Source organism: Castor canadensis, chromosome 10 (assembly GCF_047511655.1).
Source record: "Castor canadensis chromosome 10, mCasCan1.hap1v2, whole genome shotgun sequence".
Taxonomy (NCBI): Eukaryota; Metazoa; Chordata; class Mammalia; order Rodentia; family Castoridae; genus Castor; species Castor canadensis.
In genome coordinates, this window is record NC_133395.1 from 109,586,031 (window position 1) to 109,606,448 (window position 20,418).

Here is a 20,418-nt window from a genome sequence, read left to right on the forward strand (position 1 = left end):
AATCTTACCTGTAATCCCACCATTTGAAGAAAAATCAATATACACTGTTTGGTGAATGAGTATCTTTCCATTTTTATGCATTTTCTTCAAAATCAGAATCATTCTTTACCTACTACTTTGTAACCTGTCTTCCAAACTAGTATAGTTATATTAGTGTTAATTTTTCTTTTACAAAAACATTCTTAAAGGTTATATAACATTGTGTTTATGAATTTACTAAAGTTATATAAGTTATGTTATCATTAGGCTCACAGGACTTAAGTGTGTGTGTGCATTCATATGTGTATGTGTTGCCCTTGAATGTTTGATTAATATCCTGGGAGTTAGGTTTTTACATTGCATCTGTGATTCCTTATAATTACTTCTAGGATTATATTAATAGTCTAAAACCAATAAAATTAACATTTATAAACTGTTTACTATGACAAGCACTGTGCAAAGTATTTCATCTGAGAAGTCTCATGTAATTCAATCCTCCAACAATCATGACATTAAAAACTATCACCATTTTATAGACAGACTCCACAAGCTTAGCTATCTGAGTTGGTAAGTGGCAAGCCTCATATGTACTAGGGTTGTGATTCATATTCCAGCTTGTTCTGAGCAGGGCTGCACTGATTTTACACACCTATTCCCATACCACTTCTTTTTATACTACCCAAAAGTCTTCTTTGTACTCCTCTTCCATTTTCTGATAGTGTCTTCCTCTGCTTGTACCATATGCTTCTCTGGCTTGGATTTCTTTCACACCACGTATGTATTTTGCCCTTGTGTATACCACAGCTTCCTCAGAACATCCTTGGCCTTCCTCCTCCTCCTTGAGACTTTCCATTTCCTTCACTTCCCACTCCTTGTTCACCCATCTGCTCAAGCAAGACTGGGTGTCTTTCCTGTCTTCTGGTTGCTATACTTAGCCTGCTTCTGCTGCCTACAGTCAGTGTTGGCTTCCTTGTCTGCTTCTCCTGTGATCTGAGGACACCCACTTAGAGGTGAGTGCAACTTCACCACAGTGTCTTTCCTGCCCCACTTTGCTCCTGGGTTTGCATTAGCTTGTGGATAGAGACACTGCTACAGCATGGTTAGCCTTCTGTAAGCATGGTGTGCATTATAGGTGGTGGCCGAAGCAGTCTGCATTTCAGAGCCTGCTCCAGTTAGGGGCACAGCTCAAGTGGTAAAGCATCTCCGTGGCAAGCTTGAGACCCTGAATTCAAACCCCAGTACTGAAAAAAAAAGAAAAAGAAAAAAACCAACCCTCCAAACAAGAAGTGAGAGTGGAGGGCAAGCCTTTCTGTCAAACCTAAGCTCTTGTTCCCCAGGCTGTCACTCATTTCCATGATTAGAGCTTTAGCATATCCCACACTTTGCTTCCTCTTTTCCCATGTTTACTGGGCCCCTGCATCCTAACATATCCTTCCCTATAATTTCTTCTGAGCCAAGCCCTCATCCTTCTAAAACCATCAAAAATGCAACCTCTGCAAGAAAAATGTCGGCTCTCTCCCAGCTTTCAGCCTGCTGTCCTCTCTCTTTCTTGGCTTTAAGTAGAGGTCATGTGTCCTCTAACTGCAAAAGTTAGAGGCTTATGTCTTACTGCTTCATTGTGTGATCTGGTGGATAGAGACCCCCAAGCAGCATGAGTAATCATCTGTAAGCACTTCCCACAAGCCTAACACATAATGCAAATTAATATATTTACTGAGCAAATTGATAAATAAGTGAATAAGTAATTAACTACAAAAACTATCCTACTTTAAACAAGAAATAGCAAAAGGACACTGAAGCATTTAACAGAATTAATATACAAAATACCTATATTATAAACAACTGAGTTGCATATTATGTAATGATCCATCAACTGTTTGGGGGGAATGGTAGAAACCCCACTTTCTAAAAACCAAATTCAAAAGCCATTTCTTCTGATTATTCAGTGGAAACAAAAATCATTCAGCAAACAACAAATCAGAAAAGAGGCAATCAGATCTGAATTATTCTTGTTCATTTATTTTTAAGAGGCAGTCTTGCTAAGTAGTCCCAGGTTGTCCTAAGACTCCCAATTCTCCTGCCTCAGCCTCCCAAGTTCTGGGATACAAGCATACACCACCACATTTGCCTATACCAGAATGTTTGTGAAGGGAAACAATTTAATAGGCAATTTAGGATTAAGACTCCTCATTACAATTGTTGAATCTCTGTTCAAGGAAACTGAAATATATGGTTATTAATTGGGAGGACCATAGTAATTGAGTCTAAGAAAGAATTATGTACAGAGGAAGAATGTGAATGGTGGGCCAAGTGATTTGGGTTCTCAAATAGCTGTAAACAGTACACACTTCCAAAGAATGTGACTGACAGGTCATGTTCCATGTAGGTAATTATGAGAGAATCTACCTCAGAGATTTACCTACTCATAGATTTGTTTTAAGGATTAAATGCGTTCATACATGCAGAGACGTAAGAGCTAGATGCTAGTGTATTTACTTTTCTGAAAGAGTAGCTCTCATCCTTTGGCCCTTCCCTGCGGGTCTGCTACGTACATTTGGTGATGTACACTGCTAGTCAGCATGTGGCCCTATTGCGTAATCCTCTGTCAATTTCTTGTACTTTTATTGTACACAAGTAAGTGTAATTTGTGTAACTAGACTAGGTAGTTGTTTTCACAAAACCTTAAGGTGATTAGCCAATCACTTTTTTTTCCTTTTTTTTTAATTATTCATATGTGCATACAATGCTTGGGTCATTTCTCCCCCCCTGCCCCCACCCCCTCCCTTACCACCCACCCAGCCCACTCCCTCTCCCCCCACCCCCTTGATACCCTGCAGAAACTATTTTGCCTTTATCTCTAATTTTGTTGAAGAGAGTATAAGCAATAACAGGAAGGAACAAGGGTTTTTGCTGGTTGAGATAAGGATAGCTATACAGGGAGTTGACTCACATTAATTTCCTGTGCATGTGTGCTACCTTCTAGGTTAATTCTTTTTGATCTAACCTTTTCTCTAGTTCCTGGTCCCCTTCTCCTGTTGGCCTCAGTTACTTTTACGGTATCTACTTTAGTTTCTCTGTGTTGAGGGCAACAAATGCTAACTAATTTTTTAGGTGTCTTACCTATCCTCATATCTCCCGTGTGCTCTCACTTTTATAATGTGCTCAAAGTCCAGTCCCCTTGATGTATTTGCCCTTGATCTAATGTCCACATATGAGGGAGAACATACGATTTTTGATCTTTGGGACCAGGCTAGCCTCACTCAGAATGATGTTCTCCAATTCCATCCGTTTACCTGCGAATGATAACATTTCGTTCTTCTTCATGGCTGCATAAAATTCCATTGTGTGTAGAATACCACATTTTCTTAATCCATTCGTCAGTAGTGGGACATCTTGGCTGCTTCCATAACTTGGCTATTGTGAATAGTGCCGCAATAAACATGGGTGTGCAGGTGCCTCTGGAGTAACCTGTGTCACAGTCTTTTGGGTATATCCCCAAGAGTGGTATTGCTGGATCAAATGGTAGATCAATGTTTAGATTTTTAAGTAGCCTCCAAATTTTTTTCCAGAGTGGTTATACTAGTTTACATTCCCACCAGCAGTGTAAAAGGGTTCCTTTTTCCCCACATACTCGCCAACACCTGTTGTTAGTGGTGTTGCTAATGATGGCTATTCTAACAGGGGTGAGGTGGAATTTTAGTGTGGTTTTAATTTGCATTTCCTTTATTGCTAGAGATGGTGGGCATTTTTTCATGTGTTTTTTGGCCATTTGAATTTCTTCTTTTGAGAAAGTTCTGTTTAGTTCGCTTGCCCATTTCTTTATTGGTTCATTAGTTTTGGGAGAATTTAGTTTTTTAAGTTCCCTGTATATTCTGGTTATCAGTCCTTTGTCTGATGTGTAGCTGGCAAACATTTTCTCCCACTCTGTGGGTGTTCTCTTCAGTTTAGAGACCATTTCTTTTGATGAACAGAAGCTTTTTAGTTTTGTGAGGTCCCATTTATCTATGCTATCTCTTAGTTGCTGTGCTGTTGGGGTTTCGTTGAGAAAGTTCTTACCTATACCTACTAACTCCAGAGTAGTTCCTCCTCTTTCCTGTATCAACTTTAGAGTTTGTGGTCTGATATTAAGATCCTTGATCCATTTTGAGTTAATCGTGGTATAGGGTGATATACATGGATCTAGTTTCAGTTTTTTGCAGACTGCTAACCAGTTTTCCCAGCAGTTTTTGTTGAAGAGGCTGCTATTTCTCCATCGTATATTTTTAGCTCCTTTGTCAAAGACAAGTTGGTTATAGTTGTGTGGCTTCATATCTGGGTCCTCTATTCTGTTCCACTGGTCTTCATGTCTGTTTTTGTGCCAGTACCATGCTGTTTTTGTTGTTATTGCTTTGTAATATAGTTTGAAGTCAGGTATCGTGATACCTCCAGCATTGTTCTTTTGACTGAGTATTGCCTTGGCTATTCGTGGCCTCTTGTGTTTCCATATAAATTTCATGGTAGATTTTTCAATCTCTTTAATGAATTTCATTGGAATTTTGATGGGAATTGCATTACACATGTAGATTACTTTTGGGAGTATCGACATTTTTACTATGTTGATTCTACCAATCCATGAGCATGGGAGATCTCTCCACTTTCTATAGTCTTCCTCAATCTCTTTCTTCAGAAGTGTATAGTTTTCCTTGTAGAGGTCATTCACATCTTTAGTTAGGTTTACACCTAGGTATTTGGTTTTTTTTGAGGCTATTGTAAATGGAATTGTTTTCATACATTCTTTTTCAGTTTGCTCATTGTTAGTGTATAGAAATGCTAATGATTTTTCTATGTTGATTTTATATCCTGCTACGTTGCTGTAGCTATTGATGATGTCTAGAAGCTTCTGAGTAGAGTTTTCTTGGGTCTTTAAGGTATAGGATCATGTCATCTGCAAATAGGGATATTTTGACAGTTTCCTTACCTATTTGTATTCCTTTTATTCCTTCTTCTTGCCTAATTGCTCTGGCTAGGAATTCCAGTACTATGTTGAATAGGAGTGGAGATAGTGGGCATCCTTGTCTAGATTCCTGATTTTAGAGGGAATGGTTTCAGTTTTTCTCCATTAAGTATAATGCTGGCTGTAGGTTTGTCATATATAGCTTTTATAATGTTGAGGTACTTTCCTTCTATTCCTAGTTTTCTTAGAGCTTTTATCATGAAATGGTGTTGGATCTTATCAAAGGCTTTTTGTGCATCTATCAAGATGATCAGGTGGTTTTTGTCTTTGCTTCTGTTAATGTGGTTTATTACGTTTATTGATTTTCATATGTTGAACCACCCCTGCACTCCTGGGATGAAGCCTACTTGGTCGTGCTGAATGATCTTTTTGATGTGTTGTTGAATTCGGTTTGCCATTATTTTGTTGAGGATTTTTGCATCAATGTTCATTAAGGAGATTGGCCTATAGTTCTCCTTTTTGGAGGTGTCTTTGCCTGGTTTTGGGATAAGTGTAATACTTGTTTAATTAATAGTTCTTCAGTTTTTCCTTTAATTACCATTTCATCTTCAAGTTCTGAGATTCTGTCTTCTGTTGTTCTGTTCTGCTGGATTGGCCTTCCGTTTTGTTATGCAATTCTGTTTCATTCTTTTTTCTGAGGTTTTCCATATCCTGGGTGGTTTCCTCTTTAATGTTGTCTATTTTTGTCCTGAGTTCATTTATCTCTTTATTAATCGTGTTCTCTGTTTCACTTTGGTGCTTATACAGTGCTTCTATGGTTTCCTTTATTTCTTCTTTTGCTTTTCAAATTCTCTATTTCTGTTGTCTTGGAATTTCTTGAGTGTCTCCTGTACATTTTGGTTGACCATATCCAGTATCATCTCTATAAAATTCTCATTGAGTGCCTGTAGTATGTCTTCTTTTAAATTATTCTTATGGGCTTCATTGGGTTCTTTGGCATAGTGTATCTTCATTTTGTTGGAGTCTGGATCTGAGTATCTGTTTTCTTCATTCCCCTCCAGTTCTTGTACTTATTTTTTGCTGTGGGGAAACTGGTTTCCCTGTTTTTTCTGTCTTCCCATCATTGTCTTTGGTGTTGTTATTGTCCCTGTAATGTGTGCAATTAAGTATCTTCTGTCTTATAATAATAGCACTAGCGATATTTAGATCAGAAAGGTGAGCGTGGATGGAAAGCAAAGAAGTTAAAGCAAAAGGGAAAAACAAATAATCAAGTAGAAAAAAAAACCAAAACAAAGAAATAAACAAAAAAACTTTCAAAGATATAAACAGGGAGAGACATTGAACTATTCAACCGTAAGCTGAAAAGGCATTCGAGAGCCAGAGAAAGGATTGAAAATAAATAATAGAAAATAAAAAAAAACCTCCAAGTTCAAATGCAATGAAGTTTCAGTCTTAATAATTTTGGTGTCCGTCAGCCTCCAATCCTGGAGATGGTGCCTCAGATGTTGTTCTGTAGTTGTCTCATCAAAGGGGACGCATAAAGTAGAACAAAACTGCACATAAAAAAAAACCCAGAAATTGTCCCAAGTTCAAATGCAATACAGTTTCAGTAAGTTTTTCAGCATGCAGGTGTAGTTCAGTTGTTTTCTCATCAAAGGGAGAGAGAGAGAAAAAAAAAAGAGTTTGTAGACAGGTCTATGAATGGCCATCTGTGGCTGTGGCTTGCCTGCCCGCTGCTGTCAGCCTGCTGTTGCTGGAGGCTTTATTTATGCAGATCTCTGGAGTGAGCTCAACACTCACCTGGCCCCGCAGGCTGTTTACTCAGTGTTCTCCTGTGTGCGAGCCTCTGCTACAAGCTTTCCCCTTTCCAAGCACACTGGGGGAGGTGACACTGCACCTGCTTTCTCTGGCCTGCGTGTTTGTTTACAGCTCAGGTGGGAAGTGGGTCTTCCCCCATCTCCTGTGGAGTTTTCCTCCCACCACTGCTTTTACAAGCTTTCCCACTCCTGATTGCTGGGCGTTGCTACTGTTCCTGCTGACCGGCATGTTTGTTTACAGGTCACGTGGGAGGTGGGTCTTCTTCTCTCTCCTGTGGAGTTTTCCTCCCTCCACCACTTTTACAAGCCTTCCTGCTCCTGGTTGCTGGGCGTGCTCCCCTGCTCCCGCTGGAGCCTGTCCAGCCCGCCTGGCTTGTTTATTTACAGTTCCGGGAAGGATTCCCCTCCCCCATTCTTCAGCGCTCAGTACACCCCACCCTCTTTGCAACATGTCTTTATTGTTCTTATTGCTTATTATTCAGTTTCTGTTTTTTCCCCGGGTTGGGTCAGTCTGTCCAGGGGGCTATGCTGATCTGGCCCAGGGTTGTGTGTGGAAGTACCACATACCGCTTAACTCACCTTGTCCACGTCTTCCCAAGCCATCTGGGTGTGGGCATCTGGTGGCCCAGGGGCCCTCCTGGTTTCTCCATTTAATGTGAAGTGGAGATTCTCTGCACAAGCTGGAGGTATGGAGGGGGTCAAAGTTTTGCCTCTTCTCGTGGTTTTACCTGCAAGGTGTGTCACCAGTGTCTCTCCAAGATTTCACTATAGGAGGCACACTTTCTGCTTCCTCCCTCTAGCCACCATCTTCTGTCACTCCCAATCACTTTTTTTGATTATAGAGGATCACTTAATGAAAACAAATGACTAAAGCTGTCAATGTGTAAAGCATTATCACTTGGAGTCTACCACATGAAAAGCTAAGATAGAAGCTTAATCCTTGACTTTATTTTATCTGTAGTTATATAATATAGTGAAGAATAAATAACAAGGTACCCTTTTGCCTCCAAGTAACTCTGTTTTTTTCTATTTAAAGTCTGAGTGGTAGTCATTTAGGAATGTTTTAAGATTAAGCAACCTCTATAGCCAGGCCCAGATGACCAAAAATCATATGTTCTCCCTCATATGCAGACATTAGATCAAGGGCAAACACAACAAGGGGATTGAACTTCTGATCACATGATAAGGTGAGTGCACACAAGGGAGGTATGAGGATAGGTAGGTAACCCAAAAAAAAAGCTAGCATTTGATGTCTTCAATGCAAAGGAACTAATGCAGAAACTTTAAAGCAACTGAGGCCAATAGGAGAAGGGGACTAGGAACTAGAGAAAAGGGTAGTTCGAGAAGAATTAATTTAGAAAGTAACACATACGTACATGGAAGCAATACTACGAATCTCCCTATATAGCTATCCTTACCTCAACTAGCAAAACCCCCTGGTTCTCCTTATTAATGTTTATACTCTCTCTTCAACAAAGTTAGAGATAAGGGCAAAACAGTTTCTGCCTGGAAGTGAGGGGGTGAGGAGGAGAAGTGGGGGGGAGTAATGACCCAATCATTGTATGCACATATGAATAAAGGAAATATAAATAGATAAAAGATTAAGCAACCTCTAAAGACATGATACAGTGGATCTCAAACTTCCAAACAGGAGAGGTTCTCCACCCCTTCACCTGCTTCAACCTGAGCATCCCCTTTTATCTCATATATACAAGCTATCCTTTGAAAATGAAGGTCTAAATGTAATAAGTTCTCTTTTTCTACAGTGGTGCTCTGTCTTTGTGGAGATTCACTTGGGTTTTCAGTTGCTGTCACCAGAGCCCTAAGCAAAAATGCTAACTTGGGAATTTATGTTTTTACATCCCAAATAGTGCCCTATGCTATCTGCCCTTAGGGCTTCTCTCACACCTACTGCCCACTTTAGAGGCCTGGTTTCTTTATCATCTTTATCAGGATGATGTTCCTGCTAGAGCAGCAGTGTTTTGATGAAGAGGGCCCTTTAAGACACAGACAGAAGGCCTGCCAGCTGGCCAGTGCCTCAAGCCAGTAGGATGGACCTGTCTCCCTAGTGTGCCCTCTAAAGTTCTTCCCTCCCAGCTTTTGAAAAGAAAGCAACTAAATAGAATAAAAGCCTTTAGGTGGGAATGTTTGCAGAGATTTAAAGCTCCCAAGGCTTTTCAAGAGAAATACTCCCAAGGTATTTCAAGAGAAGTGGTTGCTAATCCAAATTAAACTAAAGCCTAGAGTACACAGAGATGGTTTTAAGCCAAGGAGTTTTTCCTAGTGCCTTTTGTCCACTCTGGCTCTCAGCATACCTGTTGCTAGCCATATGTAAGGAGAAACAAGGCTACAGCTGAACCCTCTTCTTTTAAAACATTGCCAAACCCAAACCTTAGTCCAGTTCTAGGCTCCAGTTGGGTTTGTGTCTGTAACAAACTAAAAAGGTGGCCTTCAGTAAAGGGACCAGAGGATGCCAGGATTCCTAGAATCATGCCTCTTATTTCATTATGACACTCATGTAACCCTATTTCATACTCTGGTATGAGTATTATGGACTTTTAAAGCCTTTTGGGAGCAGAGCCTCTGATTACATTCTCCAAAGTACTGAATTTTGGCTAGAAAGGGGAAAAGTTTGCTAAAGGTTAATGGAAGGACCAGGAATAAACTTAGGTCTCCAGGTACCAAATGCCATTTAGTATTCACTCCACTCTGCCACTCTCAGTTATCTACTGCTGCGTAGCAAACCACTCCAAAATGCAGTCCTGCAAAATAACCATACCCTTGTTTCTCATGAGTCTGTAGGTCAGAAATTTGGGCAGGTCTCAGATAGACGGTTTCTCTGTTCCACATGGTTGGTACTAGGTTTCTTGCTTTCGTGGCTGCAGCCAGGTTGGACTAAAAAACCCAGGAAAACCTCCACATGCCTAGAACCTCGGTGCTTCTCCTGTGGCCTTTTTCTCTCCATATGTTCTCTCTTCCTCCTTAGTATTCTAGCCTGAACTTCTTCATGGCACAATAGCTATCTTCCTCTAGGGAAAGCAGGGATTCAAAGACCTCTTAAACTATCCCAAAATTCACATGGTTTGACTTTGCTGCAGTCTTTAGATCAACACATGTAACAAGGCCAGTTCAGATTCAGGGTGGAGTACAGGGGAAGAAGGGGAAAACATGCCATCTCCTAATTAGTGGACCAACATGCACATTCAGAGAGGGAAGAAAATGATGGTGGCCATCTCTGGAAACTAACTGCAGCCATAGTTAGCCAAGAAACCTAGCCTTCTTTCTCTAATTCACATAGTTTCCTATTAGAATAGAGAAATCAAGCCTGTGCAGAAAGAAGAAAGGGAGTAGAAAAATGGCATGAAATAATCTATCCTTTTTGCCCTTAATTCCCAGCTGATGAGTTAGAAAGATGGCACCACCTTCCCAACCACCAGTTTCCCTTTCAACATCCTTTGGCTGAGCTTCTTCTGATGGTATTTGTCCTTCTTTGAGGACAGGAGGAGAGGCTGCTGTACTTTGTAGGGTATATAAGGAAAAAAGAACATTGTTAGTGCTTATACAATACTAAGTGGACATTTTACAATGGTTTGTTTTTACAGCTACTGTCATGTCTGGTTTTTTTGAGTCAAGCCTTTCAATGCTTTACTTAGGGCTGGTTCTCTAGGCAGCAGTTAAAAACAGTACTTTTCAGTACTGTTATGTGTATTGTTAAAATGTATTGCACCAATAGGGAACCTTTTCAATTTTAATTTCCATCTACAAGACAAATTATACTCATTCTCTTTAAAAAAAAAAAGATACCTCAGTAAGGTTTTCTTCCCTTCTTATTAATTACACAGGTTTTTTATATGAAAGGACAAGCATCTAAGACTAGAAGATCAATTTTCTAGCATATGCCAGCCATTGGCAGCATCCTTCTTTTAATTCTATCTGTCTTGTCTTAAAGTATCCCAGGTGATAATACTGATGCTCTTTCTCTGAGGAAAAATGCCCATAATCTTCGAAATTTCCTTGGGAAATTTTTTTTTCATGTTTTACCTTTTCCTTAAAAATAGAAGACTTTATCATTTTTTTCATAGTTAGGTTGTGTCTTACCACTTAGATAACTGCTTAATCCAGCATACTACTTCCTAGAAACAAAGAGAATTGCTCTAGTGTCATGTCAAGAGGAAAAAAAAAAATAACTAAGAACAGCTCCTGATGGACTTCAGGGCAAAACTTTTCTGAGTGCTTTGGGAAAGCTCACATGTTAAGAGATAATTATTCCCTAGAAAATGATATTTATCTTATACAAATGGAGATTTATTGTTTCCCAAATGTGTGTAAGTTAAAATGGAATGTTTTTGTGTCAGCTACCTGGGAAGAATGGCCCAATGAAATCAGTTTACCTTCTTAATTTGTGTTGTTCAATATTTATTGAAAGTATTTATTTACTTTTGTGTACAGTTATATTATAAACATGTGCATGTGTCACAAAGCTAGAATTAAATTGGAATACTCCAGAATTTCTTAATCTCTGTTTCACCCTTTTCTGTTTGTTATTGATGGCAGTGGTGGGCTTTTTTGTTGTTGTTGTTCCGTTTTTATTTACTGTATTCTTGTTTTCAGTATGTTTGAAAAGACAAACATAATCATGTAGAGAATTTTGGAAAGTGCATTTGAATATTTTTAAAATTTTCATATCTTTATCTCCTTTATCTTAGGAAGAAGAATTAGAAGCCCAGATTTCCTTCCTTCAAGGACAGTTGAATGACCTGGATGCCATGTGCAAATACTGTGCAAAGGTGATGGACACACATCTGGGTGAGTGAACTGTGCTGGCCCTAGGAGTGATAGTGGTCCTCACAGTGACAGCAGTAGCATTAGTGTGTGCTAGGCCCTGCTGTGGGCACTTGACACAAAGTGCCCCATTTTATTCTTGCAGCAGCCCCATAGGAGAAGTACTTTTACTGTCCACATTATACAGATGAGGAAACTCAAGCACAGAGAGTAAGAAAATGTCTCCAGAATTATATCACTAGTAAGTGGAGTAGGAATTCGACATCAAGCATCTAACTTCCAGCTCCTAACTGCTACACCCCTCTTTGTAAATGTTCATCTTTTTTTTTAATTAGACCACTGCATTGCCATGGCAACCTGTCTATCATCACTAGCAGGGTTATTATTTTGATAATGCTTTCTCCGTTTTTGTAATGTAGGTTTTTGAACCACCTGCCATAAGTGCAGGATCCTTTCTTCTGACTGTGATTGTGCTTACACTTCTACATATCCTAGTTAGAAGTTCAGTTTACATGTGAGTCATGTATGTCAGAATGTATCCCACCTCTGCAGAGAAATAAAAGAGAATCCAGCAAGGTCCCTTCCCACTGGCATGGCCTATAGGAGTGGCCTGTCTCTGGGGTCTTCACTGGAGAACTTTTTTAAATTATTGTTGTACTGGTCTGGGTACATTGTGGCATTTACAGAAGTTCTTACAATGCATCAAATATATCATATTTGGACTCACCCCCCTCCCCCACTCTGCCTTATCCCCCCTTCCCCCATTCCTGGAATAGCTTCAGCAGGTATTATTTTTGCATTTATATGTGTAAATACAAAATGTGTTTGCACCATATTCACTCTCCTTCCCCCTTTCCCACCACATTGGTACCAACATTTCCCCATTATCCTCCATCCCCACCCCCAGGGCAGGACCTGTTCCATCCTCCTTTTCTGATTTTTAGAGGAAGAAAGAAAAAAAGACATCTTTGCTTTTTTGAGATAAAGGTAGCGACACAGGGAGTTCCCTTGTGATATTTCCATGTATGTATATATGTTCTATAACCCCAGTTGGTGGAGATGAAATTTTGACCTGCAGACCCTGCTTTTAAAGAAGCTTTACCTAAGCCTCAGAATTGTCAAGCAGCTTTTGCTCTGATTTTGGTCTTTGAATCGGCACAAAAACACATTCTCACTGCATGTGGAGAGGGAAACTAATTACATAGAAAGAAAAGCCCATGCCAGCTTTGAATTTTCAACTAACTGCAAACTAGATTTGTTTTTTGTGCATACATTTCACTTTCAGCCAGAATCCCTTCACACAGCTGTTGACTTCTCTTCCCCATATAGAAGCATAACTGCATTTTGAAGTGGGATGGAGGAATGTTGGAAGAATCCCTGGCCCCCAGGGCCACAAATGTATTTAAGTTCATCTGTATAACAGTGGTTTATTAAAGGATGCTCCTGTACAATTTTAAGTCTAAAGAAGGATTTGCAGAAAACAAAAAATGGTTCAAATGGTGCTCTTAATTTACTTTTTGAATTATTATGCTTCCTCTGAAAAATTTTTTAAACCCTTGTTTTCTGAAATATACATTAGTAAACGATTGACTGTGGTATAGTAATACAGCTTTATAAAAATTTTAAAACTTTTTTATTAAATAAGGAGCTGTTTCTGATAGTTTAAATCATAAAAGCAGGTGGCAAAATAGTATCTATTTGACGAGAAAATAACCACAAACTGCAGTTGCCTAAGTAAAAAGAAGATTGTAAAGGGACTTTCCAAGGAACCTGATCTGCTATGCTCAGAAAATGTAAGACATTTCCAGTGCTAGCTTAAGTGCATGTAACTAGCCACTGGGTGGTCTTATAACAGCAAGAGGCAGTTATAAGAGTGGTGGAGTGGTGTCTGAGGAGGAGAGACAACCTCATATAGGATCAAACAGACATAGGGTTGAATCCAGGTATGTCACTTAGCTGTGCTTATGAGTGTGTCTTTCTATGTGAAATAGAGATAAGAATATCCATGTTGCCAGCTCATTACCAAAATATATTTTTAAACCTTAGCATAGGCCATAGCCCAAAGTGGATATTCAAGAGGAATCATCTCCTCTTTCCCTTAATCCTTCACTGTCTTTTCTCAGGGAAGATCCTGAGAGTCATATGACTCTTGGCAATAGCACTGAGTGATGACTTGTCCAGGACCTCACAGCTTGTTAGTTGAAGAGCTGGGGCTAGTCCTGCATTTCCTAACACCTAGCTGAATTATCCTTATCTGATCATGCAAGAAAGATGGTAGAATTTTCATCTGGGCTCTTTGAGCAAGAGTAACTTCATCACAACTTGATACCTTGTGACCTGAGGACTGCCGAGCCTCTGCACTGGGCTGCAGGCTACCAAGGTGGCTGTGAGAAGTGCCTCGGAACTTTAGGAGAGATTTCTCTGGATCCTTTATTAATGTCAGTCAGTGTCTTCGTTCACCTCTAAAGAATTCTTTTCATCACACATACAATAAGTATCTCAAGTACTATTCAAGACTGTTTTTATAACTGATAGAAGAACAAATAGAGAAGCCTCTCACAGAAAAATTATATGATGGAGTTTGTGCTACTGGCCCTTTAATTATAGGAGTAATAAAAATTGACAATTGAGCAGTATTTCCTCTTAGTTCTGGAACCCAGTATTTTAAAGGGTGTTTGTTAAAACTTTACCAAAATTTTAAATTTTACTACCTCTACATAATTAAACTATTTGAAATGCAAAAAAATAAAGACAAGAATTGAAAATAAGTTGTTTCATTAAATCCAAACTTTTCCTGGCAACTTCAGAAGACTTGTTTTTCAAATATTCAGTTTTCTGTTGCTATAGTTACTCCCCTTGTCATCCTGACAGCTGAGTTGAAAGCTGTTGATGGCATTAACCTCTGTGGCTGAGGTCAGGCTATTTTTAGATATGCCAAACTCACACATAATTGCACGTGGGTGAGGAGCCTATACTTGTCTGAACCCTGTGCAGCTGGGCCACACTGCCAACTGTTTACAGTGAGTACATGAACTGCTCTCCCTGCTGGGCATTAATGCCCGTACCAGCTCAATCTGAATTGAGGTGTTTCCATTCATTTGTTTGGTATTTAGACTCTTTGGTTTCAAGCAGCTTGCCTTCTCATAGGTGGACCATATATATATATACAATGAGGGGATCAAATGCAGTGAATTAAAAGAAATTAGGTTCCTGTGCTCTTCTTGAGAGTACTGTGGCTTATTGGATCTTAGGGTATTAGAGATGTAAACACCCAGAATCTATCTCAGTTGCTCTGTCTTTTATAGATGAGGAAATCAAGGCACAAGAAAGCTGAATGACACAGCTAAACAAGTGGTCAATCTTATCCAGTCCTGGACTTCCTTTTCACTAATGCTCCTGCTGAGGCCACACTTGAATCAGTAGCTGGATTTCAGATCTTCTGCTGTTTGTTGCACACATCACTACTGATTTTGCACATGTCATAATATTTATGAAAGAATTAACTAAAAGAGGAAGCCAGTTTTAAATATCAATCTATTTGCCTCTGTAAGAACTATAAATCTGATTTTCTAATAATTTATAAAAAACAATTTTCAGTGGATATCCTTGAGAATGTTCAATAAGGCAATTAACTAAATGACATTTGATAAAATGAGAAAGCAAATGTGATCACCAGACAGCTTTCTCTTTGTTAACTATGCTGTAATAAAAGCTTTTCATAATTATTTTAAGAATTTTAAACACTACATTTAATTGTGGGTAGCAGAATACTCTGTAGAAGAAACAGATACATCACCCTAGGAGCTCATTAAAAATGAGACTCCTGATTCATCAGGTCTGCTGCAGGGCCTGAAGTTCCACGTTTCTAAAAGGCTCCCAGTTGACCTGGTGTTACTGTCCTGTGGCATGCCTTGACCAGTGAGAAGCCAAAGAGCTTAAAATTATTTAGCACAATTCAATTAATATATTCATAACCCTGTTAATATGTTCATTAACCTATGTCTGAGACACCTGTACACCTAAACCCTGTGGGCAGAGAGCTCCCCGCCTCGCGTCACATTCTGGTGAAACGTAACCTACAGCCTCTGCAATTCAGAAGTTATTTTTCAGCCTCTCTAAATTTTCTCTGTTCTAGCTGAAATGTTTTTCCCCAAGTTTTATTATCAGAAGACTTGGAAACAATTGATCAGCATCTTCCTTGTACCACCCCTGTACCTATTCAGAAAAGCTCAACAACTACCTCCTAGAGAATGTCTCCCTAGGCCAGGATGTCACCACTCCAATAACAGGGCCTCATACAGATCATCCATCTTTCATCATTTTCTTTTCCATTTTCTGCTTCTCTCCCATTTTCCTACATGCTTTTCCATAGGAAGGATCCAGATTGACTATCATTCCCTGTCTCTATCTTTTTTTTTTAAATTATAATATCTGAATTCTTCATTAAGCTTACTCTGAGCTCAGAATATGTCAGCATTTTAGTGCCCTCCCCTCTTCTTTCTCTTTCATCTTCTGGAAGTGGCTATTATAAGCTGTCTTGAGTAGTGGCCATAGAGACTCACAGTGTCTCCTTGACTTTGTGGTGCTCCCCCAGTGGATATCATCTCTACAAGGGGCAGTCCCCACTGAGGCTTCAGCCTCATTGAAAAGGCATAGAAGATATCTGTATTCTTCAAATTCAGTAAGAAAGAGACTTTTCTCTGGTGGGTGGTAATCTTGTTGAATCTAGAGTCAAAATAAAATGTTAAATGGATATATAAAGTCTGTCTTTCCGGTTGAACTTAATGTGGCAGCCATATCACAACTATGATAGATTTTTCTGTGAAGATCCATGTTTCCATGACACTCTGCTGACAGGATGAAAAATCCTAGCAGAGGAACCAGAGAAGATTCAGAACTCTGTACCAAGCACTGTCAGTTTACTCGGGAGAACTATTTCTTGGCCTGAAGACTTGTCTGTAGTATCAGACACATATTGCCCTAGTCTTACCCCAGGATTTTCTTATGTAATGTTCCTCTCCCACTGCTGAGTTTAGTGTGTTCAGCCATTCTGGTAGCTAGGTGCAAAACAGGACACTTGATTACATTTTCTGTGTACTCTGCTTTTTACTTTTAAAGAAATTTCTGGATGAGAAGTGACTGCCTTAGTACTTGGCTCTTAATGTATCATCATTGAATATTATTTCTCTGCACCTGCTTCTACCGCTTCTTAGTCCCGGATCTGGTTAATCATATTATTCTTCCTGGTTTCGTCATCTGGAAAATATCTCACGTATATCTATTCCTCTTGAGATGAAAATTGGCCCTAATGCACGTAGTCAAGCCCTTATCTCACATTGGCCATGCAGCCATATTTACTAAATGCCTATTCCCCAATGTAAAAATAGGTTCTTGGAGAAGTAGATTGGGGGAAAGGTAATAAGGAAGGGTGGTAATCTAAAATTGAGTTGAATATGTATGGAATGGGATAAGTAAAACTTTAAAGTAAGGTGAGTGAGCAGGATAGAATATACGTTTTCAGAAATACCTGCGATGACACATAGTTTCACCTGAAACAAACCAGGGTCCTCCCCAGAACACCAACCAAGCTGGCAAGGAGATGTGAGGCTCTAAAAAGTAACAGGAATGCAGATAACAGAGCACCACATTTGGAACCACAAGACCGTTAGTCTAGGATTTGCCATGTAGAACTGTATAGCTTCTGGAAACTTGCAGGCTCTGAACCTCATCATGGAATTACAGTTCTAAGAGTAAGAGAAGAAATAGGAGAGAGTCCAGCAATTGGGTACTGTCAGAGGGAAGACTGATAACAGGAAGCTTAGGCTTGGACATAGCCAGCCTTTGAAGAAAAGGCAAGAAAGGAAAATGGCATTTGCAAGGATTTACTATAGTGCACATCATGTATTAGAACTGCGTGATGAATTTGATGCCTGCAGTCTCCTCCCAAATCTGCCTTTCCCCAGCTCCACTTTCTCCCAGGGTTTGGACAGCTGTGGCACACACTCTGCACATAGAAATCCCTTTGCTAATGTGCAGCCAAAGCCAGCAGAGACCAGTGATGGGTATGCCTCCTTCCTTGCCTAAGGGCCACCTTTTCTGCCATTGCTTTCCCCAGTCCTGCCTTCCTACTTTGTAACAACCCACATAACTCATCTTCAGAGTCTGGGACAGTCCTGTAAGTAAAGTTGTCAAAAATCAGAGTAACTAAATTTCTGTTGAAGATGAGAAAGCCTCTACAGGCAGAATCTAGTAACCTGGATCTTTAAGGTACAAGGGAAGGAAAAAAAATATTAAGCAATAATAAGGTAGTGTGCTAGAAATAGGAAAGGCTAATTATCTTATCTAAGCCCCACAGCAACTCTCCAAAGTCATTAACCTCATCTTACTGATGGACTTAGTGACACTCAAGAAGGCCATAGCTCAGGTCTTCACAGCCCCCAGCTGGTACCATTGGCAGTGCTCCGAAAAGGTCTCTAGGAGAAATGATCATGCAGTCTGTTGCATATAGGTGACTTTTTGGTGCTAGCTGATTTCACTTAGATGAGTTCCACCTCAAAATAAGGGGCACTACATCTCAGGGCAGTGGAGTCAGTGCCACAGACCTGTCCTCTGCCTCCTCTTCATAGCTCCCACCCCTGCCCCTCAGTACCATTGTGAGAGGGCTCAGTGGCCTGAAAGCTCTAAGATCTAATCCTCCCTCCACACCTTCCAATTGTGAGACTTCAAAACGCAAAGCTGTATTTCTAGGCCTGATTCCGTTTCCTGTAATAACATGATGGTTCTCATCTAGACAGTTGTTGGGACACTCAGTGAAGCATGTGCCCATGTAAGAGTAAAAGCGTCCATGCCATGAGCTTCTGGAGCAGGCTAGGGACTGTGTTCAAGCTTGCCTGGGCTGTCTCATTCTTTCTTCACAGTGATCCTGCCACCTACAGACACAGGAGGTGCAATACCTTACCCAGTTCCACCTCTAGTGTATCTAGACATAAACTGCTTTTCTCCCCCTTTTCACTACTCCCAAGAAGTCTTATGTTACTTTTTGCACCAGCCATTTAAAACATTTAGATGAAAATATGTTTATTCTAAATTTGGAAAAAATTAAGTTTTCTAAGAAATTGAAAAACTTTGTGTAAAACTGTGTTTTACAGTTAGAGATTTATTATTGTGGCTTTGGCATTCCGTTGAAAATAGAGTCACCATGAAATTAATCTATGGATGAGGTTTTTGTAATTTACACAGAAGTTGCTGGTTATATGGCATTTTCCCCTTCACTGTCAGTGTTCCCATGACTATAATACATAATACTTAAGTATAAGGAGATTATGAAGAGTATAATCTTGCTTTTACACAGAAACCAAAAAAAAAAAAATCCAAAGCCTTTATAGCATAATTCTGCCTTTTGTCATGAAGAAAATTAAGAATTCCATTGGAAATTTAAAATTTCACATTTCTTCCTTTAATATTTTATGTTTTTCTCTTTTTATCTACAATTGCAACTTGCCTAAAACAATAGGCTTGTTACTATAGGAGGTTATTTGTTAGGAGACTATTCATAAATACTACCTTAAATAAATACATAGTGGAATTGGTTAGCAAAGGATATACATGGTCAGTACTGTATTAGTAAAATAAAAAACTTATATTCAGAACATTTGACAGCCTCTAAAGGGGCCCTTTTGTTTTCATTTGGCTTTCTATTCCCCAAATTTATTAAAATGAGCCAAGTCATCTTAGTTCATTAAAACAGATGGGTTCTTTTTTTCTTGTAATTAAGTGACTATTCCATGTACATGTGGGTTTTCAGGGGAGAAGTCCTGGTTTTTATCAGATCCTAAAAGGTGATTCTTGACCCCATCAAAAAAAAAAGGTCTGGGTGAGGGAACACTGGTCATAAAACTGAGGCCCTGAGCTTTTCTCCTCCCTGGGAAGGAGATCCTGGGATTCTGCACATCAAGCTCACACCTGCCTCAAACTATGCATTGCATTCTGCTTGAAGCAGAAGGTTGGGGTGGGGGGCTGCTTTGCCTTTCATTGGAGGAATTGGATGATTTTCATACTGTGTAACAACCAGCCAGTTTAGCTGCTGTACTGGGTGAATATTGACATTAGTTAGGGACTTTACTGATAAAACTGACTGAAGATGACATCATACTGGTTTAGGTAGGGCCTAATTCAGTGACTTAGAAGAAGAGGGAAATTTGGATGCACACAGAAAGAATGTCACATTGACCAGGGAGGCAAAGATTAATGTTTCTACAAGCCAAAAAAAAAAAAAAAATGCCAAGAATTGTTGGAATTGCCAGAAGAAAGAATTATTCCCTAGAACCTTCAGAGTGTGGCTTAATAATACCTTCACTTTGGCCTTATAGCCTCTAGAACTTTGAGAGAATAAATTTCTGTTATGTTTGAGGCACATGTTACAGCAGCCCTAGGAAACTAATACAATTGCTCATATTATAAGCCTGGGAGAAAAACAATAGTGGGGCAAACAAATCAGGTTATTTTTTATTTCCTAAGTAAAGGTGATAGGCAGCTCCATGAGGTGTCCCAGGAAACATGACTTGGGCGGCCCTGCCAACATTTTAGGCTGGCAGCAGCGGGAAGAGTAAAGGGCTAGAAGGCAGGCACTTCTCTTATGCCATTGGCCAGACTTGTGTCACATGACCAACCTCAGCTGCAGGGTCTGGTGCAAACCATGCCACCCTGAATTAAAGCATCTGTGCTGGTGAGGAAGGAGTGGAGGGTGCCACCTCTTAGATCAAAGAATCATTGCAGTAGTGAAGACTTAGACTCCTCACTGCTCATGCTCTTACCAAAAGAGAGCTCTTTAGGGAAGGTGACCTGTGTGACAGAAACTTATTCCCATTTAGGGCTGTCATTAAAGACAGGTTTCTGTTGTTCTGTCTT

At 39.7% G+C, this 20,418-nt stretch overlaps 1 protein-coding gene across 2 annotated transcripts in view; it reads left to right on the forward strand.

Annotated features, from left to right (window-relative positions):
- The window catches only part of Tbc1d5 (TBC1 domain family member 5), a 545,741-nt gene that overhangs the window by 509,545 nt on the left and 15,778 nt on the right, over positions 1–20,418 (forward strand). For both annotated transcript variants that reach the window (XM_074043845.1, XM_074043844.1), the window contains one exon: positions 11,436–11,535. In XM_074043845.1, the coding sequence (XP_073899946.1) occupies positions 11,436–11,535 (100 nt within the window). The remainder of the gene's footprint in view (positions 1–11,435; positions 11,536–20,418) is intronic.